The 25359-nt window shown below is 40.4% G+C and overlaps 2 protein-coding genes across 2 annotated transcripts; one reads left to right on the plus strand and one right to left on the minus strand.

Moving 5' to 3' along the window:
• Positions 1–8772: 8772 nt before the first annotated feature.
• On the minus strand, positions 8773–21193 carry LOC104908270 (uncharacterized). The gene is made up of 2 exons (XM_057395115.1): positions 16440–21193; positions 8773–9764 (listed from the first exon to the last, which is right to left on the minus strand). The coding sequence occupies exon 1, from the start codon at positions 18819–18821 to the stop codon at positions 17967–17969; it is 855 nt and encodes a 284-aa protein (XP_057251098.1). The 5' UTR covers positions 18822–21193; the 3' UTR covers positions 8773–9764; positions 16440–17966.
• On the plus strand, positions 11766–12644 carry LOC130591415 (uncharacterized). Its single transcript, XM_057394730.1, has one exon. It carries the CDS (start codon positions 11766–11768, stop codon positions 12642–12644), a length of 879 nt encoding a protein of 292 aa, XP_057250713.1.
• Positions 21194–25359: the final 4166 nt, after the last annotated feature.

Raw genomic sequence — 25359 nt, forward strand, 5'->3', positions numbered from 1 at the left:
TTCTTTTTCATTTTCTTTTTTTCTTTTTCATTTTCTTTGTCCTTTGTGGCCACGTAACTTTTCCTCTCTTTACCTTTTTCTTTTTCCTTTTCCTATTGTTCTTCTATTTTGCTTTCTTTATTTTAACACTGCTTTTAGGCAATTCGTGGACAGTGCATCCAGGTGCACAGTGAGCTGTGTGCACCTGGCCCAAACGAATGGAAGCGAAAAACTAAACTCACAGGAAAGCTCAGTCACTCAACATGGATTAAATATCCCAATTTGTGGTAAAAGAACACAAGTTTTTTTCGACAACTTTTCTACTTTAAAAAATAACACACGACTTAAAATTAAAGAAGATGTAAATTTGTATTTATAAAAGAACATAGGTTATAATGAAAGAACATATAGTAAATAAACATGTACGCTTAAGGTAAAAGAACATGTATCTTTTAAATTCAAATTTGAAAAAGGAATATTTAGTTGCAAAATTTAAGGAAACAAATAATAACAATTTTTTAAAATTATGGACTCTAAGGGTCTGTTCTCTTCGGCATAAAACAACTGAACTGAATTGAACTGAACTGAATTGAACTGAACTGAACTGAATTGAACTGAACTGATTTGAACTGAACTGAACTGAAATGAATAGTGATATGTGAGAGTAAAAGTATTGTCAAGAGCTGAACTGAACTTGTAACAGCCCGTTTTCCCGAGCTGCTAGGTAAATACGCTTAAGATTCACTAATCACAATTAATGCTTAATAAGCCTCGAAATAAACATTTACTCGCAACGGAAACATAACCTAGAAAACGATCCTGAACTTGTGGGTTATTGGCCCACAAAACAAAATCCTTTATATAAGACTTCAATTACACTGATATCTCGACTAATATTCCCAAATATTATATACAACGAAATATATCAGAAACTATTCCTTAATTGACTATCTAAAATACAAAACTCAATCCATAAGCTACGACGGCATCTTTATCTTGCTTCGCTTCAGAATCCTGAGCTCACAACACCAAACCTGCAACGATGTTTGACTCTGCCACCCACCAAGTGACAGGCCACAGAAATGACAACACCATCAGCAAAGCTGAGTACACACTGTGTAATAGAAAATACAAGTTTAGGTGTATTTTGAAAACTAACACATAGTTATAGTAACAGATAATCACATCAACTTAGTTGATATATTTTCACAAAATCAAATCGTTTGGCATGAACGCGAGTGGAGAGGGGTACCACGCAGTAGCTGTCTCCAAACTAGTGAGGGTCGTCACCCAGCCTTTTATTGTTATGCTTGCAAGACTTACCCGGACATGTCTTATAACGCCAGGAATTCGCCCCTCCTAAAGGCAACAGCTAGGGACTTCCGCCCTAACTCGGGGTGCCTTATTCATGCCTCACTTTCATATTTATAAATAAGATATTTAATGATTCATACTTGAATCCTCAATACTCATAACATAACACCATATTCGACCTTATCTGGTCTTAACTCATATTTGAATCATTTCCTCATTATCATACCAAATCATATTTTGAGAAATATAGTATTTTCGAACGATTTCGATAATTGAACAAAATGATACTAACAATCCAATAACAATTCACAACTAACTCAAGAGATGTATCTATAATCATGGCCATTACCACAAACGATATATGATATCCAAAATTCAATATAACGCCCACGGGAGCATTTAAATATATTTTGCTGAACCTAAAGGTTACCTCAATCTATAACAATTATACGAAACCTCCAATCATCATAACTTGATTTCCCATATCATCTTCAATTCTATACGTCTACATAGCCATCTCCAACAACCACCTCACAGTAACATAAATCAATAATATCAAACTTAACTATTCTAATTATCTTCTTCTAAGCAACCATTATGCTAATCAAACTGAATCCCGTAAATAGAAATTAACGAAGTCATTCCATAACTCATAACTCGACTTCATGCATATCAACTCCAACTAAATAATTATAACAGTCTCCCAATTCTAAGATTATGACTTCCCTCGCATCATCAACAACGACTATCCAATAAGAACGATACAAAACAACAAATAACAACAGCACATACAACAATAATACCACCTCCACCACCAACAATAAACTCCAACACCAATAACACAACATTAAGCACAATAACAGAACAACACAACCACAATACAACAGACACAACCAACAAAGAAACCACCACCTACTATGTTCATAACAAACCTAAGTAAATCATATTCCCAAATTTATCACTCCAACTTCTTGAATCATAATAACAAGATGAACCATATTGTTCTACTGAATACTTTGGATATATATACTTAAACTATAAACCACATGATACTAGCTCTGGACACATCATCGTAACCTTTTTAATCATATCCAAACTAATTCATCTTCCAAACTAGTAAACTATTTCATATAACCTACCACAACATCACCACAACAACAGAACAACAACATAATAAATCTACACAACCATCAAACTACTCCACAATAGCCACCACAACTACAACAACAACAACCATAACAACGGCCAACAACAACAATAGCAACAACTTACACAACTCCACCACAACCACAATGAAGAACAACAATAACCCAACAACCTACTACAACAGAGCAACAACAACAATAGCAACTCCACAACAACTTCACCACAACCACCACAACAACTCCACAACAACAATAACATAACAACTCCACCTCAATCATCACAATTACTCCACAAGTCCATGTACTAAACACATTCCATTAAGAAGCATAATCGTAATACTTAGTGTATAAGTGTTGTTTAGGTCAAATAAAACATCTCTAATGAACCTTAGCATGTTATACTCATGTAATATACTCAATATACACATAATAAAATACACATCATAAGTAAATTCATTTCATAGACATGCTTTACACTAGAAAGAAACAATCACCTAACTATAGGTATGGAAATCTCTAGGGTAAAACCAAACTAAGTGTGTACCTTAACTAAGGATGCTTAAAGCCACGAAATTCCTTAATCCACTTGGTTAACTACTCCTACAGCTTCCCCTGAATGTATAAAATGCTAAAGATTAGTTTCAACAAGCTTATAGATATGAAAAACTAAGCTTAAATACAAGAGGTGTAAACTGTTGAACTTACAACAACTTATGTGATCTTTCAGCAAGGTTTTCTATATGAGTTTAGGTCTAAGTTGGAACCAAAGTTCTACTACTTTGTATGGATTTAGAAGAGTTATATGTAAAGAAAAGTGGGTGTCCAAGAGGAAGAAATAAGAGAAAAGAGACGAAAATCCAGAACAGGCTTTTATAGTCTGTTCTGGCGGTACCCCCAGGGAGGGAAACCTCTTCTGGGCAAGGTCGGTTTCTTGGATTTTTGGGTGATTCTTGCTTGAGGTGTTAGCCTAAGGTGTTGGCTTTCATGCATAAAAAGTTCTTTGAGAGATCGACACTTAAGAGCTGCTAAGCAGCTTTCTTTGAGGCATAGGTCTGAGCTGTAATTTCAGCTGGCCAGGTTTTACTATGTAAGCAATTTACCTATTGAGCCACGTAATTCTTGGGATAAATGACCATTTTAACCTTAAGACATCCCAAGCATGTCATATTCAAGTTTGTGTTGGTTCGAGCTCGGATTCAATCCCAAAGGCTCTTTAACTGGAAGTTCATCGCTACCCGATAAAACAATCTCCAAACGATTTTCATAATCTTAATGTTTAAGGCTCTCAAGGACTTTCTAACTTATCTATTGGTTTCCAAAGCCTTCTTAGCTAATAAGAATGATGGTTCTTATCCTCTTTGACCTTTCTTAACCACTAAGAATGATAGTACTTATCCACAAGCTTTCTTAACCATTAAGAATGATGATGCTTATCCACAAGCTTTCTTAACCATTAAGAATGATGATGCTTATCCACAAGCTTTCTTAACCATTAAGAATGATGATGCTTATCCACAAGCTTTCTTAACCATTAAGAATGATGATGCTTATCCACAAGCTTTCTTAACATTAAGAATGATGATGCTTATCCACAAGCTTTCTTAACCATTAAGAATGATGATGCTTATCCACAAGCTTTCTTAACCACTAAGAATGATGATGCTTATCCACAAGTTTTCTTAACCATTAAGAATGGTAATGCTTATCCACAAGCTTTCTTAACCATTAAGAATGGTAATGCTTATCCACAACCTTTCTTAACCATTAAGAATGATGGTCTTATCCACTTTTAGCTTTTAAATAAAGGTTCTTAAAAACAGGGCTATTACAGAACTGAACTGAACTGAACTGAACTGATCTGAACTGAACTGAATTGAACTGAACTGAACTGAATTGAAATGAACTGAACTGAACTGAAAATAAGCTGGGGAGAACAGGCCCTAAAAATGATAAAACGACGTAGTTTATAAGAGGGTGCACCATGCTCTACGTGCACTTGGGTGCATGTACTTATTTACGGAAATGTAGCTACTAACTTCTTCTCCACCAAAATAGGAGATTAGTTTTTTTCACCAATTATTTGCCTTTTATTTATTGTTTCTTTTGGGAAATTTGTTTTCTCTCTCCAAAATATTTTAAGGTTTTATGTAAATACTCTAATTTTTTGTCTTCCATTAATAGATTTTACTTGTAAGTAAAAAGAAAATAAGGTGATAATGAAAAAAAAATGAAACAAATATTATTTTTATTTTATTTTACACAATGCGCGACATAGGTCATCAAAGAACATTAATTAAATTAAATTGAAAGAGCATATTTTATAGGTAAAAATAATACATAGTGCAAAATTTATTAGAGAGGAACTTAGGTCATAATGGATAAAAATTTAAAAGAACATACTCAATCACATTAAAAGAACATATCTAGGTAAAAAGAACATGTAGTTTAAACTTATTTCATTCCACAAAAAGAACATAGGTCATAATAGAAAAAATTAAAATAAAACAACTTATCTAATTACGTTAAAAGAACATATTTTCTAGGTAAAGAACATATAGTTCAAACTCATCTCATTTTATAAAAAGAACATAAGTCATAATGAAAATAATGGAAAACAAAGTAAAAGAACATACATAATTACATCAAAAGAACATATTGTTTAGATAAAAGAAAAATGCACAAAATACGCTGATATGTGGTCTCGCCTCCACCTACGAATTTGCGAGTTTATGCACCCAAAACTATGCACCCTAAAGAACATATTATTCTATTAGAGAACATTAAAGCAATTTTTTATGGCAACAAGAACATGTAGTTCATGCTAAAATAACATGTAGAATCTTCATTCATAAAAAACATGGGACATACTGGAAAGAACATATAAAAGAATACGCAATTTAAATTAAAAGAATATACCATTTTCTAATTGTATATTATTAAAAAAATCATGTTCTTTTTCATATTGAGTTATGTTGTTTTTAATATTGAGTTATGCTCTTTTTCTATATATTTTTTTTCTATGTAAATAACATCTCTAAGAAATATATCTGAATTAAAGAACATATTTTCTAAGTAAAAACACAAACATTTGAAAATCAAATAGCATACTCATTTAAACATATAGTAAAAAAAAATTGCCCATTTAAATTTTAAATATAAGGAGCATATTTTTTAGATAAAAAAAGTTTGAAAATCAAAATACATATATTAAAAAGATAGATTTTCACTTTATTTAACCGGTACATCTCCCGCAGATGCCGGCATAATTTAGGGAGTTGTTTTAAATAATTTTTTTTAATGTAGCATTTTATCACATCATGCGTTTTGTTTGTTGGAGGCTGCGTTTAATACCGAGATCACCAAGCTCTATATGGTCTCTAGACCACCTTCATATTTGCGGCTTTTAGGTGGTTGTTTTTCTAAACAACTACCTTAATTTATTGTTATATTATAAATAGATAATTATAAAACTTAAAATTAGTATCAAATTTTATATTATAAAATATTAATTTTGTCATACCCACCCGTGTCCAACTCTCGGGGCGAGTCCCCGTGTCCTGATATTTTGAAAGTGTCGTACCCGACACTCGGATCTGTACACATATTCGACAATCCTAGCCGAGTCCAGGTAACTTAACTGATTATATAGAGAAATGTGTGCTCCAATCAATAGTAAACCGAAAAAGCATCATAATATGGGGCTGAGTGCTCACAGAAAGCCACCACATATTGTCATACGGACAAAAACTCATAACATGAGTATGCAGGGAACAATAGATGTTCTGAATAGAAGAGGAAGTGTGGTCCAAGAATTGGTTACTAGAGAGCTGATAACTTTTAGAAAGTAAATTGACCTAAAATTTACACAGCGGGGATAAAAAAAATGCATGTTGACAAACAATTTCCAGAAAATTGGTGATTTAGTGGTAAAGCCAAGGTCACAATCACAGAAGACAATCATCTTTGACTTGTGCCATATCTTGGCTCGACACTCGTGCCAAAAGATGACATGGCAAAGGACGAAACAATAGTAAAGAGAATAACAAAGGTGGAACATGCATGATCTTTTAGCAAATAGCAATACGCATAACACATTAAGATTTACTTTAAATTAATTATTGAAACCGAATAGAATCTTTGCCATAGTTTCATCCCTATTTGACCTGAAAGTTGAAAAAAACCTTTTAAATTTTTTGGAATCCAATAGCTGATTCTAGTACAAAAACTTGTCCACTTATAGCGAAAGCGTTTCCTGATTTTGGTGCACTCACCCGGAAGATAATTGAAACTTCGACAACTCAAAGTTTATAATTATATTTAACTAATACAAACACTTGTATAAAAAAATAGCGAGTTACTACATTCCAATTTGCTTCTACTTACAAAACAACTCTAGATGTTCCCTTTCTCAGTCTCATTGGCCCATATATTCTTAAATTTTTTTGATTGATTATCTGCTCCCTACATTTGATGCTTGCAATAATATTGCATTGACCAAGGCAAAACAAACAAATGAAAGCAATTGTTGGCTACTGTTGCCTTTCCTGGATATGAGTCTTACCCCCAAATGAAGTTAGTCATGAACTCATGACACCTCCAGGTAAGGACTACACAAAGTTAATTTATAGTGGGATTGTTTAAAGAAGATGGCATAATTAGTATGGTTTGAAGAAGATAAGCCATAATCAAGATTGTTCGTGACAATTTTTCCAATGTTTCAAACAAATATCGGTTGAATCTAAAATGTTGGCACTTCAAAACACCAAATCTGAAATATGAATTTGTAACCTAATCAATACAGATCTCATATATTAAAAATATAATCACTTATAGATAAATCCAAAATTATAAGTGTTTGTACATTACTACGACTATCAAAGCTTTCACAAAACATTGAAAACACCATGTGGCAATACCAGCCTACTAAAGCAGAAGCATTTATCTTTTTTTCTCTTACTCGGTCTTCAATCAGGACCGTCCCAAAGCAGAGCCAGGGCAAGGGAGAGAAATAATGGTAGATCAAGGATTTCACCCACTTGGGTTTAGAATTGATGAGAAGTTAAACAAAAAAAGGACCAAATAAAATTTACTAAAAAATAAAATACATCAATTCAAGTTTGGAGCCAAGGGGATGGGACTCAAATTCAGCTTCTTTAGTTGGAGTTTCCCTTGTATTTAAGCACGTGACTTTCGAGACTTCCTAAAATATTCTAAACTTTTCATCCTTCACAAATTTATTTAAAATTAAACAACTTTCACTAGTAGAAAAAAGGCTACTTGTTGCGGTTAAAAAGTGCCCTATTGCTGCGGATTAGGGCGCGCAACAATTAAGGGCGCAACAATAGGTATTAATAATATTGCTGCGGTTTTAAACCGCAGCAATATAAAGAACTATTGCTGCGGTTTCTAGCACAAAACCGCAACAATATTATCATTTTTTAATCTCGTTTAACACGTAATATTGCTGCGGTTTTTAGACCAAAACCGCAGCAATATGTCCCTCTACAGGTAAATTTTTTTTTTTTTTTTTTTGCATTTGTCAATTAAATTTGAAATATTAAAACCAAACAATTAACCCATTCATTATCCATTAAATTCTCAGGCAAACTGAATAAAAATAACATGAATCTCATTAATATATTAATATATAAAGATGAAAAATTAATTACATGAATATTACAAAAGAATAATATGTAAAATGAAAAAACAATCTAAAAAAACGAAAAAACAGATCTAAAATGAAAAAAAAAAAAAAAAAAAAAAAAAAAAAAAAAAAAAAAAAAAAACAAAAAAAAAAAAAAAAAAAAAAAAAAAAAACGAAAAGAGACTAAAAAACGATCATCAATGATCGAATATATACAAAAAAGGAAAACAAAAAGGATATCTACAAAAAAAAATGAAAAAAAAAACGATCGAATATCTACAAGAAACGAAAAAAAATCTACAAGGAAAAACAAACACAACCAAATATAAAAAGTAACCGAAAAAAATGAAAAAAAGGGAAAAAAAAGATCGAATATCTAAATGAAAAAAATATCTACAAAAACTAAAATCACGATCGAAAAATAAACGATCGAAACAAACAGATCAGTGGTGGCTTGGCAGATCTGATAACAAAAAAAAAATGCGAGAAAAAACAAAAGTGGTGGCTTGGCAGATCTGGATCGAACGACGGAGTAGAGGAGCACGAATACTCTGGTCGAGGCCGGTGGCTTGGCGGCTTCGTCGCGTCGCTGCGTTCGAAGGCTGACGGGAGCGGTCGAGGCTGGTGGATGACGAAGTTTTTTGTCGCTCCGTTCGAGGTTGACGAGAGCAGTGGAGTTCGAGGAGAGCGTGTCGCTCCGTTCGAAGGACGACGAAGAAAGAGTCGTTGATATTGCTGAGGTTGAGAGAGAGAGAGGGTTGAGAGAATGGAAGGTTGACAGGAGAAAGAGGGTTGAGAGAATGAGGGTTGAGAGAATGGAAGGTTGAGAGAGAGAGAGAGAGAGAGAAGGTTGAGAGAATGGAAACGGTTGTGAGGATTGAAAAAATGACAAGGAAAAACCTAACACGCGTTTTTATATTTTTTTTAATAATATTGCTGTGGTTGCCACGTAGGAACGCAACAATATATTAAAAAAGTATTTTTTTAATATATTGATGCGGTCCTACGCGGAAACCGCAGCAATATTAGCTGTTGTGGGCCCCACATGTTTTTCAAAATTGACCCGTTGAACGATATTGTTGCGGTTTTTGGCGGGAACCGCAGCAATATTGTCATTTTCAATTTTTTAATATTTTTTGCGTATTATATTGCTGCGTATTGGTAAAACCGCAGCAATATCAGCGCAGCAAATAGCATTTATTCTACTAGTGTTTCTTGGCATCACTATTATGGTTAACCAATTAAATTAAACAAGTTAAACTTCAATAACCAATTAACTATTACTCCAATATCCAAATTAAACTTCAATAAGCCAATTCATCTTATTAATCTCTTGGCAATTTAATAATTTCAATTAATCAAAGCATCCCAATGATTAAATTTGTAATTAATCCAAGCATTAGTATATAAAATGGAAAATGGAAACAAAAGAGTTACCTACACTCTTCAAGAGTTGCAATCTAGTAGAGTAGAGGGAAGGGGTTGCTAGATGCGCCACTACGGGAGTGCGGGACTGCGAGTGCGTTGAAGCCGACACCGTGTGTGGAGACCAGTTGGTGTAGAGGTTACCGGTCGGTGTAGGGAAGCAATGGCAGGTGGGACCCGGGAGTAGGTTGAGTTTTGAAACCCTACGTTTTAGTGTTTGATGGCAATTTGTGTGAAAAGAGACGAGAGAAACGAAACTGCAAGACGAGAAGAGAAAGAAATTAAATCTTTGCTGGAAAAAAAACTATGGACGCCCCGCCGTAAAAGGTCCCAATAATGAATATCTCACAACATGCCCAACTTTGTCATGCATTTTACACGTTTGGTTCCATTTGACCGGTGACTCAATGAGGTGGTTAAGTTTCACTTTTATGTTTTTTTTCAAAAGAACTCACTGAACTATTGTTCTCTCTCACAAAACATTCAAAACCCACAATGGTGGTAATCCAAAATCTCAAGCTCAACAACACCACAACTTACAGATACATCATCTTCCCACAATTCAAATATATTCGTTAATTAGCTACCTCCATTTTTCTTTTGTGTTGCTTAGTCGCCATTTGTTTGGTCAATTGAACTTTTGAATGATGTTTTGAGTTGTGATTATTATGTAATTTCGATTATGAAAAAAAAATAATCAAATGAGAGCATTGTTAGCACAATATATCTATTAGTTTGAATCCCAATGTTGCTTTATAGTTGGATTAATTGATAATGTCTTTAGCACCCGTTGCCATTTTTTTTTATCAAGACTCGTGTTGTGGCTTGGAAATCAACGGCTACAAAGATGACACGTGGCTCCATCGCAGCCTTACATGTGACACTCACCTATTCTGGTAAAGTACATGGGTCATAAGCTTGTATGGGCTAAAGTACACTTTTCTGAAGAAAAGGTGTACTGAAACCCTTCTTGTGGCCCAAAATTGTATTTAGGCCCAGTAAAGGTAAGGCATATTTCTGAAAGAGGGTGAGGTGTACTATCCAATCAACAATTTCCACGTGTCACATCATCATTGCTTAGCCAATCAGATGCTCCCAAATTAGGGTGATATCGAGGTACAACAATCATTTCAGAGGCTATAAATAGTCCTTGAAATCAGGGGAAAGGTACGTTTTTCAGAAGCATAATACTGTTATTCTGCCATAAATTCTCTCTATTCTCTCTCTACTTTCTCCCTCTAAAAGTTTCTTTTCTACTCCTGATACCTGACTAAACCTTCGGAGGGGGAAATACCACCCAAACCTCCAGGGTGGGTCCCTTTTTGCAGGTCTAAAGGTAGAGCTCAAGTTTGGGATTTGAGTCCAGACATTGTTGCACAAGTCTCCTATTATTGAACCTATTGCTGGGGATTGTAGTATTGTTTTACGAGCTTTGCACTACGTAACATTTGGCGCCGTCTGTGGGGGAGACGCAACAATGACTGATTGTCACTCATCCAATGTTGCTCGGAACAGAAGCTTTGAGATACAAGTGGAAGATACAGTGGATGATGAGAGGCCACCCCGAGGAAGAGACAGGCCCTCTGCTGTCGTTCGTCTCTCTGGAGGAAGTAGGGGCCCTGTCATCCAAGAGAATCTTGATCGTCCAGTAACAGTTGGTCATTTGGAAACTGTCTTAAACGACTTCCAGGCTAGGATGTCCGCTGTCATGGAAGAACAAATCAAAAGCAATATGCTGTTTTTTCAGGTTGATCCAGGTTAGGCTGCTGTGGTGCCGCCTAAGGGGCAATCCCAAGAAGGTCGTCCAGGGACAAGCCGACCTCCTCGGCCGGAAATGACAAAGCCACTGTCTAAAGAAAAGCAGCCAAATGTCAGTGAACCAAGGAGGAAGATGGACTGGAAGTTGGTGGTCCGTCCAGGAGATAACATTCCTCCTAACGGTCACAAGATGGAGACAGATGCTAGGGAGTACTTGGAGGCCAAGAGAGCAGCTGCTCTTCAGCGTTCAGCCTCCGGGTCTACTCCGTACATGAAGGATCCTCCGCTAAGGGTTCCTCCAGGACAAGGAAGAGTCAAGACCTTCGCTGTTAGCCAAGGCAAGAAAAAACAGTTTTACAACATATGGTGTATAGACATCAGGCCTTAGCTAAGACCTCCTCAAATCCAGTGCTGAAAGAATATCGCCGGGAGCACATACCCACTGAGGGACATGCCGGGGCACTCAAGATTAACTAGCCGACTCCCTTTTCAGCAGAATCATGGAGTCCCCCCCAGTCCCAAAGATTAAGCTTCCGACGATAGAGCCTTTCGATGGCACTATAGATCCGGATGATCACTTGTCAGCATACAAACATCAGATGTATGTTCAGGGAGTTGATGATGCTACATGGTGCAAGAACTTTCCAGCTACGCTGAAAGGGGTAGCTCAAAAATGGTTTAACAATCTTCCGCCTAACTCGGTGAATAATTTCACTGAGCTTAGTATCTTGTTTACTAGCCATTTTGTCGCAAATCGACAAGAGCAGAAGAACAACATGCATCTAGGAAAGGTTGTCCAAGGACCTAAAGAAGCCTTAAGAAGCTATGTAAAGAGATTTAATCTGGAAGCATTGCAGATCCAGGATCCGAATGCGGGAGTGGCTTTTGACGCCTTCATCAGAGGTTTAAGACCAGGGAGCTTTAAGTTCAATTTGGTAAAGAAGAAGATATCCACCTTAACTGAGGCCGCTCAGGAGGCCGAGGCATTTATCCATGCTACGGAAGTTTGTGCGAAAGAAAAACATCCGGAAGCAAAGAAAATTGAAGAAACCATTCAGCCTAAGAAGAACCTCCCCAAGAAAGCTGAAACTTGGGAAGTGACTTCAATGCCAACTTCATCAAAACGAAGCAAGATAACTGAGCCAGCAACATCAGCTGAGCCTATAGAGTTCAGTAAGGATCAGTACTCCATTCTCATGGAAATCAAAGATCAATACGAACTGAAGACGCCAACAGAAATGAAGATGGCTTACAGAAACAGAGATAAAAGCAAGTACTTTCATTTCCACAAAGATTGTGGTCAGGAGACGATCGAATGTAAGCATCTGAAAAGAGCTTTGGAAGACTTAGCTCGCAAGGGTAAGATGAACTCTTATTGACCTCAAGCAAGTAGAAAATTCCAGAAAAAAGATAATCGTCAAGGGAGAAGAAAAGATGATGAAAGCATACGAAGATGTGTGTAGTGATTTTGGAGGATTTGAGCAGGGGGCCTACATCGCGGCACAAAATTATTTATGGGAACTCAGCCAGGTAATGCTCACAAATCAGGCAGAATCTAATCCTTTCCTTAAAATTGTGGTTAGCGAGCTGGATCGCGGGAAGATAAGGACACCCCATGACGACCCACTGGTGGTAGAAATGAAGATAAAAAATCTCAGGGTAAGACAGATCTTGATTGATACAGGAAGTTCTACCGATATCATCAGTGCGGATTGTTTATCAAGATTGAAGTTCGACGAAAATAATCTAGTTCCAGTCAATCATCCATCATTGGATTCGGAGGAGGATCATTCATCCAATGGGAACGGTCACCTTACCGTCAGGGTAGGGATAAAGAACCTCCAGGACGCTCTTTGTTAAGTTCTTGGTGGTACGAGATTCGACAGTTTATAATGTCATTCTCGGACGACCCACCTTCAACCATGTCAAAGCAGTAATTGTTACTCATCTAATGCTAATGAAGTTTGAGTGCGATGGAGGGAAGATTGGATCCCTATCTGGAGATCCAAGCAGCAAGGGAATGCTACCTCACCACTCTAAAACCTTCATCATGGAGAGGAGAAAAGTCAGAATGGCCAAAGGCCATAGAGGAAGAACTGGTCGAGATATTGAAAGGCCAGATAAGTGGATTGAAGAATGAGGTAGGAAAATCTCAGTTAAAGGCCCCTCAAGAGAGCAAGCCGTCCATACTCTTGCCGAGCAAGAAGAGAAAATGCCTGGCTATCAAGGAATTAAGAGCAAGCTTCCTCTGAAGAAGTGATGGCCATTATGGGCATGGGACTAGTGTTTATGTTAAAATTTATCACTTACGATGAAATTAAAGTTTTTGTGGGACGTGTCAACCAGATGATGTTAAAGACAATGCAACAAAAGAATGCAAAGGGGGATCAAAGGGGATGAACACACAAAAGTGGTGACGCGGAAAACCCCAATGAAGGTGGGTAAAAAACCGCGGCTGGTTGGAGATCCACCAAACTAATATAGTTCACTATCTTTTTTTGTGACTGACCGTCGTTTACAAGAATGCTTAGTTCTCTCTAATGTTCTTCCAACAATATTGCGTAAAAAACATGTCAATGACCTTTCTCTCCCTTTTATATGCCTTCTTTTTCCCTTGGCTTTTTCAACGAATACAGAAATGGATTCCCTAATTATTACATTAACTCCATGCTTTAATCATGGGAAATTTTACACGCTCACTCTCCAACGTCTTGATGTTGTCCCATTTAACGACTGAATTTATGGCCCATAACACTCTTTCCTTATTTGGCTGGACCGTTATCATTCGATGCCCTGCTCTCAATCTTACATCCTTCGCTGTGTCTTCGGGTTGCATTTACTTTGTCATCACGTCAGATGGTATCACGTCATCGAGTCATCGCGTCAGCGTCATCCTGTCAAAAAATTCAGCCATAACTGTTTGTGCGCCCCCAATTGTTGAATTGGGGTGGCACAAAGCCCATGAGACAATTGTTAAAAAATCAATGAATCAAATGAAATTCTGCTCAAGTCATTAAGATATCACAAATCGCAAGAAATCTCGCCCTTGTCAATTTATGGAAAAAAAAAGAAGATTTCCAAAGAGACGCGTGGAAGGAAAGGAGATCTGTTTTGAGCGGTTATTTTTGGTAGTCCAAGAGTCTCAAAATACAAAAGGTAGTTTTGTATTTAAATAGCCGTTTTAATTATAACCGTTGGCACGATTGTCATGATTACTCGCTGTTGGCATAAATAACTTAGGCGGCTAAGAAATCACAACTTTTACTCTAAGTTCATCAAATCTTTCTCTCTCTTTAATTATAATCTGCCCCAAGTCTGGAGGATCCTGAGCGTCATCGATAGGGTGACGGCGTCGTGGGACGAAGCCTTCACTCTCCACGACTTGCTGTTACATTATGAAATTAGGGTCAAAGTAAAAAATAGGATAGCCTTGCATGCAAAGGCGAGGTTATAGCCTCTGGTCGGGGGATACAGTCAAATGACAGAGGTTGGAAAAACAGGTTTGTGTTTGTGAAGAGATGGTCGCTAGGGGAAGCCGGGACGTCTTTGGTTGGCGGCTGGAATACCGAAGGTGTGTTTATTTTCAGTCTTTCTAAGTTCGTGACGTGTCGTTAACACCACTCTTACATCATTTCTACTGCAGGTCTTAACCCAAAACTGCTGTCGCATCGCGACGAATCTCAGAGTCTATGTGACAAGTTTTTGAAGGTGTCAGAGGAGGACAAGCAGTTCAGAAGGGTCCTTTTTGCTTCTTAAGACAGTTGTTCATCTATGGCTTCTGGTTATTCTATCTAATTTAAATTCCTCTTCTTCCTTTTATTCTTTGGGTAGGACTCTACCAGGGAAGGTTTTACACTAATGAATCAATCACTTCCGGACAGGTTAATCTCAATCGCGTCTTAGGGGGAGTCTGGATGGGCAGGTGCTGGCTGAAATGTTGCGCAAGCGTAAGAGGGAGTCCTCTACTAACGCTGCGCCAGCGTCGTCTAAGAAGGATACAGCGGTTGTAGTTCACTTGGACGACGAGCTGGACGTCGCGTCTAAGACGCGCAAAACTGACTTCCTAGCTCCCCTAGACAAAAGCGGTCCTTCCTATTTTGTGACTGTCCCCAATGACTTCATGTCGTTGGAACGGTCCATATGGCCTGAAGCGGACATGTTCCTTTTTCCTAGCGCAATGGAGAGGGTCAAGGAACATACTCTTCCTCGCATGATGTCAGATGGGCTGGAGCTCCTATTTCAGGTATAGACCCTTGGTTTCTTTTTCATACATTATGCTCATTATGATGATAACTTGTGATTCTCTAAGTAAAGCGTATTATGTCTTTTTGTGCAGTCTTCTCAACATCTCCTAATGGCTAAGAGGGAGATCTCCTCTCTGCTGAAGGGTCATCTGACCATGAAGCAGAGAATGCAGAAGGCTGAATTGGACGCGAAGTCCAAAAGCGATGAGGTGGAGTCTTGCAAGAAGGCCATGGAGAACATGAAAAAAGCTTTACAGAAGAATGGGGAGGAGCTGGAGGAGATAAGGCAGAGGGCGACTAAGTTGGAGGAATCTTCTCGTCATGAAATCACGACGCTCCAGGCGAGTGTTGACGCACAGAAGAACGAGCTGGACTCTTCAACAAAAGTTGATGAAAACGCCCCGTCTTGTGTTGGCTTCATAGCGTCTGATGTGCCCCCTGACCCTGAAACCGAGAAGGAGGCTCCACCTACTGTCTTACCAGCTGAACGTCCGAGGAAAAGGAAGCTGAAGAGGTCCATGTTGTTAATTTTTAGGCCCTTTATATCACCCCCCTTTTATCTAAACATTAATCAAACTTTTGTTATAGGTCACTTGAAAGAGTGACCTTTTGTACTGTACTTTTGGGTCACCCACGGGGGTGACCATAACTATTTATCGTTTTAAACTTTTTGGGTCACCTACGGAGGTGACCATTACGTTGATGCTTTTGAACTTTAGCAAAATTGTTCTTATGTCTTTGTTTTATATCGCATGTATGTGTCTCGGTCGTTATTCTGACGTTCCTAGAGGATGGTCAGGCGCTCAGTAAGCCATCTTTGGTCGTTCAGACGTATCGTTTGGAATCAATAAAAGTCATCACTAGTCGTTCAGACGTATCGTTTGGACTAAACGACTTTAGAATACATATAGGAGATACATAAAAACTTACATGTGTTCGTTAGAGAGATAGACGAAATGTCATCGGCAGTTATAACTTTAAAATGGCTGTGCCCCTGTCATAACGTCGGCTGAGGCAAGGGTGGACCAAAACACTTTACATGGTGGCAAAATGCAAATCTGCCTAATGTCTTGTTAAAATCGTCGGGACGTTAACAAGTTGGACGGGAACAATTGCCTGCAACTCAACAATACCTAGTTAGAGAACACTATGGTCGCTAACAACTAGCGACACAGATATAATAGCATTACCATCTATCTATATCTCTATATATATATATATATATGCATTTTCTTTTTCTTTTTTTTTTTGTTTTATTTATTTTTTAGACTGGGAAAACAAAGCTTATCACTTAGCTTTAAAAGTAGTATCGTTTGAGGTGTGTGGCATTCCAGCTACGTGGCACGGAGCTTCCGTCACGTCGGACCAATTGGTAGGCTCCGTAGCCTACCACTTTACTAATTTGATATGGTCCTTCCCACTTCTGACCTAGCTTACCAGCGTTAGCCTCTTGTGTGTTCTGGAATACTTTCCTTAGGACCCAGTCTCCTTCGACGAAGGATTTGGCTTGGACGTTTTTGTTGAAGCTCCTCGCTACTATTTGCTGCTGGGCCGCCATGCGTACCAACGCTGCGTCGCGCAACTCCTCAATGGTATCTAGGTCGTTTATCAATTCATCGCGATTTTGTCGTTCCGTCGCTACGCTATATCTCGCAGTGGGACGCTCACTTCCGAAGGCAGGACAACCTCACAACCATAGACTAGTGAGAACGGAGTTTGTCCAGTCGTGGTGCGCGGTGTCGTGCGATTAGCCCATAAGATGGAAGGCAACGCCTCCGCCCATTTACCTTTCTTGGCTGCGAGTCGCTTCTTCAAAGAGTCAATGATCGTCTTGTTACTGGACTCAGCCTGTCCATTGGCTTGCGGGTATCTTGGTGTTGACGTTAGCAACGCTATGCCCCATTCATCGCAGAAACGTCTTGTCTCGTTGCTGATGAACAGCGACCCGTTGTCGCATACTATCTCGGACGGGACGCCAAATCTGCAAATGATGTTAGTGTATATAGAGGAAATCACTTCCTTATCGCGTACCTATTGAAAAGAACCTGCTTCAATCCACTTAGAAAAGTAGTCAGTTAGTGTTAACATAAAGACCTTCTGACCTGGGGCTGGAGGTAATTTGCCAACTATGTCCATGCCCCACTTCATGAAAGGCCAAGGTGTTAGAGTAGAATGCAAAAGTTCACAGGGTTTGTGCGTTATACCTACATGTCGTTGACAACTATCGCATTTGGCGACATACCTTATTGCATCCTTCCTCATTGTTGGCCAATAATAGCCCATGCACAATATTCTGTTGGATAAGCTGCGTCCTCCTGAATGATTTCCACAAGTGCCTTCATGCATGTCCTTTAGGACTTGCCCCCACTGTTCCTCCTCCAAACAGCGTAGGTAGGGGCCCGCGACAGATTTTTTGAACAGTACTCCTTGAATGAGTACGTATCGCGACGCCTTGAATCAAATTCTACGTGCTTCCACCTTATTTGTTGGGAGTACATCGTTAGCAAGGAAATCATAAAATGGTTTTGTCCAACTGACACTTACTTCCTCGGCGTCAGGGTCGCTCTCAGGTGCGATATTATCGATGTTAATGGCGACCTCATGATTGTCTCGAAGCTGTTCGATCGTCGTCGTGACAGCGTCCCCGATGCTCCTAGCAGTAGCAAGGCTTGTCAAATGAACAATAGGGACGGACGTAAACGAAATGTCCCTTAGAGAAGATCCGAGATTGGCCAATGCATCTGCTTGTGTATTCTGGTCCCTAGGTATGTGCAAAATGTCAAATGAATTAAACACTTTACTTTTACTCTTAGCTATTTCTAAATACATGGCCATTTTAGAGTCTTTTGCTGCGAGTTCGCCTTTGACTTGGCTGACTATCAGCAATGAATCGCTGAAGACTTTCAATGCTTTTGCTCCCATATCCTCTGCTAACGTCATTCCAGCTATGAGCGCCTCGTACTCGGCTTTGTTATTCGTCGCTCTAAATTCACAGCAAATGGCTCGTACTTTCTTGCCCCCTTGTGGTGACTTTAGCACAATGCCTAGACCTGCACCACAAAAATTAGAAGACCCATCAACAAACAATATCCAAGAGTCGTCGTTCACTTGATTAATCCTTGCGACTTCGTCGTTTGCAAGCTTCTCTAGCTCTGGGCTAAAGTCTGCCACAAAATCTGCCAAAGCTTGTGACTTGACAACGGTCCTTGGATGAAACTGGATATCGTATGCGCTGAGTGCTATTGCCCACTTGCTCATGCGACCTGTCAATTCTGGGTGTCGCAAGACAGACTTGATAGGATAATTAGTCATAACGACAACAGTATGTGTTTCGAAATAGTGCCAAAGCTTTTTAACAGCTACGACTATGGCTAAAATGAGCTTTTCTAATGAAGAATACCTGGTCTCCGCGTCTAGCAGAGACTTACTGACATAGTAGATTGGTAGCTACTGGCTCTCCGCTTCCCGCGTCAGAACAATGCTGACGGACACGTTACTTACCGCGAGATAGAGCTGCAACGTTTCCCCGATATTTGGTTTTGACAATAACGGTGGCGACGCTAAGTAGCTTTTAAGTTTTTGCAGCGCGTCTTCGTGTTGTTGCGTCCACTCGAAGCCCTTATTCTTTCTCCAGACGACATAAAATAGGTGGCATTTCTCAGATGACCGGGATATGAAACGATTTAACGCAGCCACGCGACCAGTCAACTTTTGCACCTCCTTGACGCTTCGTGGGGACAGAATGTTGATGATGGCTTTTATTTGATCTTGGTTGGCTTCAATTCCTCGTTGCGTCACGACGTACCCTAAAAATTTTACTGCGGACACTCCAAAGGTGCACTTAGTAGGATTTACAGTCATGCCATACCTTCGTAAGACGTCAAAAGCCTCCGATAGATGCTGAATGTGATCGTCTGCTCGCTTGGATTTCACGAGCATATCGTCTATGTACACTTCCATAGTGTCACCCAGTTGATCTTTAAACATTTGATTAACCAGTTGCTGATATGTGGCACCTGCATTTTTCAAACCGAAAGGCATAACCTTGTAACAATATATACCTTTATCAATAACAAATGCAGTCTTTTCCTGGTCGTCCGGATGCATCAATATTTGGTTGTACCCGGAATATGCGTCCATGAACGTTAAAAGCTCGTGACCTGCCATCGCGTCGACCATTGCATCTATATGAGGGAGAGGGAATGGATCCTTGGGACATGCTTTGTTTAAATCCGTGAAGTCGTTGCATACTCTTCACTTCCCGTTCTTTTTGCTGACCACCACGACATTGGCTAACCAATCTGGATACTTTACCTCGCGGATCTTTCCGGTATCGATCAGCTTCTGAACCTCGTCATTGATGACTTCATTCCTTTCAGGCGCGAACTTGCGTCTTTTCTGTTTTACAGGCTTGTGAGCGGGGTCGACGTTGAGCTTATGCGTAATGACGTCGGGGCTGATTCCTGTCATATCTTCATGGGACCAAGCAAAACAATCTTGGTTAGTTTTCAAAAAATCAACTAACTGACCTCGTATTTCTTGCGACAATGTCGCTCCGATTCGAACGACGCGATCGGGGATGGATGGATCGAGCATCACTTCATCCACGTCCTACTCGCTGGGCGCGTCGGGCGCTGACCCATCCTTTAATTGCTAGATAATCGCTTTTGGGGGTTTGAGTGACGAACTATAGCATTCTCTTGCAGACTTCTGTTCGCCATTTATTTCTTGGACGCCCCACTTGGTAAGAAACTTCAGCGATTGATGATAGGTTGAAGGGACGGCCTTCATCTTGTGTATCCATGGAGTGCCGAGAATGATATTATTCGCTGACGGGCAGTCCACAACGTTGAATCTGGTTGGCAGGTTGACGCCTTTGGCTAGCGTTGGTAGTGTGATCTCTCCGACAGTATGTTGAGCCTCTTCACTGAAACCTACCAAAACAATAGATTTTTTAGTAATATCTTTATCGCACAAACCCATACCTTCGAGGGCGCTTCTGAATATGATGTTGGCTGAGCTGCCTCCATCGACTAACACTCGCTTTAACAAGCAGTTGCTGACAGTCAGGGATATGACTAATCCATCGTGGTGCTCCACGTCACAGACATCGTCATCGTCAAAGGTTATTGCCATTGCTTCGAGCTTGCGTTCCTCAGCTGACCTGCAAGATTTATAAACGGCGGACGAGCGGGTACCCTCTCTTGCTAGCCTTTTGGCTGCGGAATACGTTACTCCACATACATCAGATCCACCAGAAATAACGTTGATTACCTTTACGTATGTGGGAGACGCAAGAGGGTCGGACTGCGTGGTATTCCTACCGAAGGACGCTTTACCTTTGTCGCTCAAGATGTCTTTAAGATGCCCCTTATTAAGCATGAACGCGACCTCTCGTCGCAACGCAATGCACGCCTCCGTCTTATGGCCATGGTCATGATGGAACTGGCACCACTTTGTTTCATCTTTTTGCGCTTCCGGTCGGTCGCTCTTTTTTGGCCAACGAACTGGTGCTCCGATTTTGGATAAAGCATTCACGACACCTCCGACATCGACGGAAAATCCGTAGGAGTCTAGAGCAGGGAAGGTTGGCGACTCCGTCCTCGCGCTGTTACCTGCAGTTTCGACAACGTCTGTAACATTGTTTACCTGGTTTGAACGGCTATAAGGGTGGCTTCGCCAATTGTTCTTCTTAGGGACGAAAGCCTTCCATCAGCAGGGGCTCTGGTGCGCTCGGGTGGATATGGTGTTGAGATGGCATCGTCTTCCTCCAACCTCATCTGTGCTAACGCTCGGGACTTGACTTCCTCAAACATCTGGCACGGGTACTTCGTCAAACGGTTGTATAGCTTCGATCGCAAGATTAATCCTTTCCTGAAAAATTCAATAGCAGTCTTTGTATCAAGATCTTTAATGCTAATCATTTCTTTGTTAAAGCGATTATAATAATTGCGAACGGATTCTTTGGGTCCTTGAACGACGCCATATAGGTCGCTCGTCTGCTTTTCCAGGCTGCGACTGCCTTCGAACTTCTCATAGAACTTATTGACTAGGGTGGAAAAATTGCCAATGCTTCCTGGCCTGAGAGATCCAAGCCACTTGAGAGCGGGACCGGTGAGCGTGGCTCCAAAAGACTTGCACATGCAGGCCTCTACCAAATGTCAAAGGATTGACGCTTGCCACATCCGTTGCTTGTATTGCGCGACGTGCTCGCCTGGATCGGTTGAACCATCATAACTATAAGCTAGGATAGGCAGGTTGAGCTTCTTGGGGAGCACGACCCTTGAGATCCTATCGACGAAAGGCGATTCTGCATAGCCGTCGGGATGCTTCACGATGCCTGGTGTTGGGGCTCCAAGGAGCTGGGACATGAGCTTCATCAAGCGCTTGTTTTGCTTTAGGATTTGAGCCATGTGCTTTGTCATAAGATTTGCTTCTCCTTCGCCTTGGTCGTACTCTTCATTGTTCAAGGGCTCTTCATCCTCGGGTTCTTCGTCGTTTTCAGGCTCTTCATCATCTGACTCAGAAAGATTCCCATCAAAGGGATGTCATTCAGATTTTCTCGATGCCGGACCTTCGAAGCCTTGGACGATGCTAACTCCTCTTGCAGTTTATGGATCCTCTCCTGCGATGTCGTAAAGTCGTAGCTAGACGCTCGTTAGCTTGCTTCATTTCGAGCATTTCTGCTCTCATTTGTTCGTACTGCCTCCGCATTTCCTCGAGGTTAGGTGTTTCTCCCATTTGATGGATTTTGAACAGTAGATGGTCTGGTTATGCCCCACGGTGGGCGCCAAATTGTTTATGCTAAAATTTATCACTTACGATGAAATTAAAGTTTGTGGGACGTGTCAACCAGATGATGTTAAAGACAATGCGACAAAAGAATGCAAAGGGGGATCAAAGGGGATGAACACACAAAAGTGGTGACGCGGAAAACCCCAATGAAGGTGGGTAAAAAACCGCGGGTGGTTGGAGATCCACCAAACTAATATAGTTCACTATCTTTCTTTGTGACTGACCGTTGTTTATAAGAATGCTTAGTTCTCTCTAATGTTCTTCCAACAATATTGCGTAAAAAACATGTCAATGACCTCTCTCTCCCTTTTATATGCCTTCTTTTTCCCTTGGCTTTTTCACAACGAATACATAAATGAATTCCCTAATTATTACATTAACTCCACGCTTTAATCATGGGAGATTTTACACGCTCACGCTCCAACGTCTTGATGTTGTCCCATTTAACGGCTGAATATATGGCCTATAACACTCTTTCCTTATTTGGCTGGACCGTTATCATTCGATGCCCTGCTCTCAATCTTACATCCTTCGTTGTGTCTTCGGGTTGCATTTACTTTGTCATCACGTCAGATGGTATCACGTCATCGAGTCATCGCGTCAGCGTCCTCCTGCCAAAAAATCAGCCATAACAACTAGAACGTCCAGAACCGGTGGAAATACCAGTAGAGATTTGTGTAAATGAAGAATGTCCAGAAAGGACGCTAAAAATTGGATGAGTTCTACGTTCTCAGACCAAAGACGAATTGATCGCACTATTGAAGGAGTTTGAGGATGTCTTCGCATATACAGTAGAAGAGATTCCGGGAATTGATCCCAAAGTTGTTGTTCATAAGTTGAACATAGATCCGGGGTAAAAGCCAATCCGACAGAAAAAGAGGCACTTGGGTCCGGCCAGGAACCAATCTGTTGGTCAGGAGGTCTAGAAGCTAATGAAGTCAAAATTCATCCGGAAAACTTATTATCCGGATTGGATTGCCAACGTAGTCATGGTCCCCAAGCCGAATGGAACTTGGAGGATGTGCATGGATTATACCGATTTGAACAAAGCATGTCCAAAGGACAGCTTCCCTCTGCCTCAAATCGATCGGTTGGTCGACTCCACATCGGGGCATGCGCTACTTAGCTTTATGGACGCCTATTCAGGTTTTCACCAGATCCTTATGTGGCCTGAAGACCAAGACAAGACCTCGTTCATTACTGAGAAAGGTCTCTATGGCTGGCTGAGGATGCCTTTCGGCATCCGAAATGCACCAGCTACTTTTTAGAGGCTTATAAACACAGTCTTTCAGCCACAATTGGGAAGAAATATGGAGGCTTATATCAATTATATGGTCGTGAAAAGCCGCAGGGAGATGGATCATTTGGAAGATTTGAGAGAGACGTTCATAACTCTCAGAAAATACAAGTTAAAACTCAATCCACTGAAGTGTTTATTTTGAGTGGTTGCCGGGAAGTTCTTAGGATTCTTGGTGGATCAACGAGGAATTGAGGCTAATACTGACAAGATACAGGCAATTTTAAATATGACTTCTCCATCAAAGGTAAAAGAAGTCCAGCGTTTGACGGGTTGTCTGGCCCCCCTCGGACGATTTCTATCTAAGTCTGGGGATAAGTGTCATCATTTCTGTTACGTAGTATGAAACTAGTAAACTAATACAACTCCCAACTTCAGGTTCTTAATTTGGAGAGCTGTGCAACAATGATTGGGCTCGAATCCCGATTCTGAACTCCGATCAGCAACCTGCAAAAAGAGACCCACCCTGGAGGTTTGGGTGGTATTTCCCCCTCCGATGCTTAAGTCAGATTTCAGGGATATGAAGGAACTTTTAGAGAGAGAAAGTAGAGAGATAGAGAATTTATGGCAGAATAACAGTACTATGCTCTGAAAAACGTACCTCTTCCGTGAAATCAAGGACTATTTATACTGTTTAGAATGACTGATGTGCCTTGATGTCACCCTAGAGGTGATCATGGGCCGGGCCGGGCCGTGGCCAAAACAATTTGCCCAATGGTCGGGCCGGGCCGGGCCTAAATTGCGGGCCGAATTTTTGTGTCCAAAGCCCGCTATTTCGGGACTAAATTAGCGGGCTTTTGCGGGCCAAAACGGGCCGAGCCAAAAAATAGACTAAAAAGTCGTCTTTGGCTTGCCCAAAGCCCGCCAAAGCAAAAAAAAATACGACCGGGACGGGCCGGGCCCGGCCCGCGGGCCGAAAAATTCAGCCCAAAACCCGGCCCAAAAACGGGTCGGGCCGGGCCAAAATGATCACCTCTAGTAATTTGGGGGCATTTGATTGGCTAAGCAATAAAATGGTGACACGTGGAAGGTGCTGATTGGACAACACACCTCACTTTTATGCAGAGATATAAGTTGCTTTCTCTGGGCCTAAGTACAATTTTGGGCAATAAGAAGGGTTTTGGTACATCTTTTTCCTCATAAAAGTGTACTTTAGCCAATATAATCTTCTGACCTATATACTGGAAGGTGCTGATTAGACTAATTTTTTTTTCTTTGCTGGACGAGTCCCTTATTTGAAGAGCAAAACGTCCTGAACTGACTCTGGACGAGTTCTCTCTCTATGGGGGAGAACGTGCTGAATGAACTTCTGGACGAGCTCCTTCTTTGAAGAGCAAAACGTCCTGAATTGACTCTGGACGAGCTCCTTCTTTTGTGGAGCAGAACGTCCTGAATGAACTTCTGGACGAGCTCCTTCTTTGAAGAGCAAAACGTCTTGAATGAACTTCTGGACGTGCTCCTTCTTTGAAGAGCAAAACGTCCTGAATTGGCTCTGGACGAGCTCCTTCTTTGTGGAGCAGAACGTCCTGAACGAACTTCTGGACGAGCTCCTTCTTCGAAGAGCAAAACGTCCTGAATTGACTCTGGACGAGCTCCTTCTTTTGTGGAGCAGAACGTCCTGAATGAACTTCTGGACGAGCTCCTTCTTTGAAGAGCAAAACGTCCTGAATTGACTCTGGACGAGCTCCTTCTTTTTTAGAGCAGAACGTCCTGAATGAACTTTTGGACGAGCTCCTTCTTCGAAGAGCAAAACGTCCT

This window comes from Beta vulgaris, chromosome 5, assembly GCF_026745355.1.
Source record: "Beta vulgaris subsp. vulgaris cultivar EL10 chromosome 5, EL10.2, whole genome shotgun sequence".
NCBI lineage: Eukaryota > Viridiplantae > Streptophyta > Magnoliopsida > Caryophyllales > Amaranthaceae > Beta > Beta vulgaris.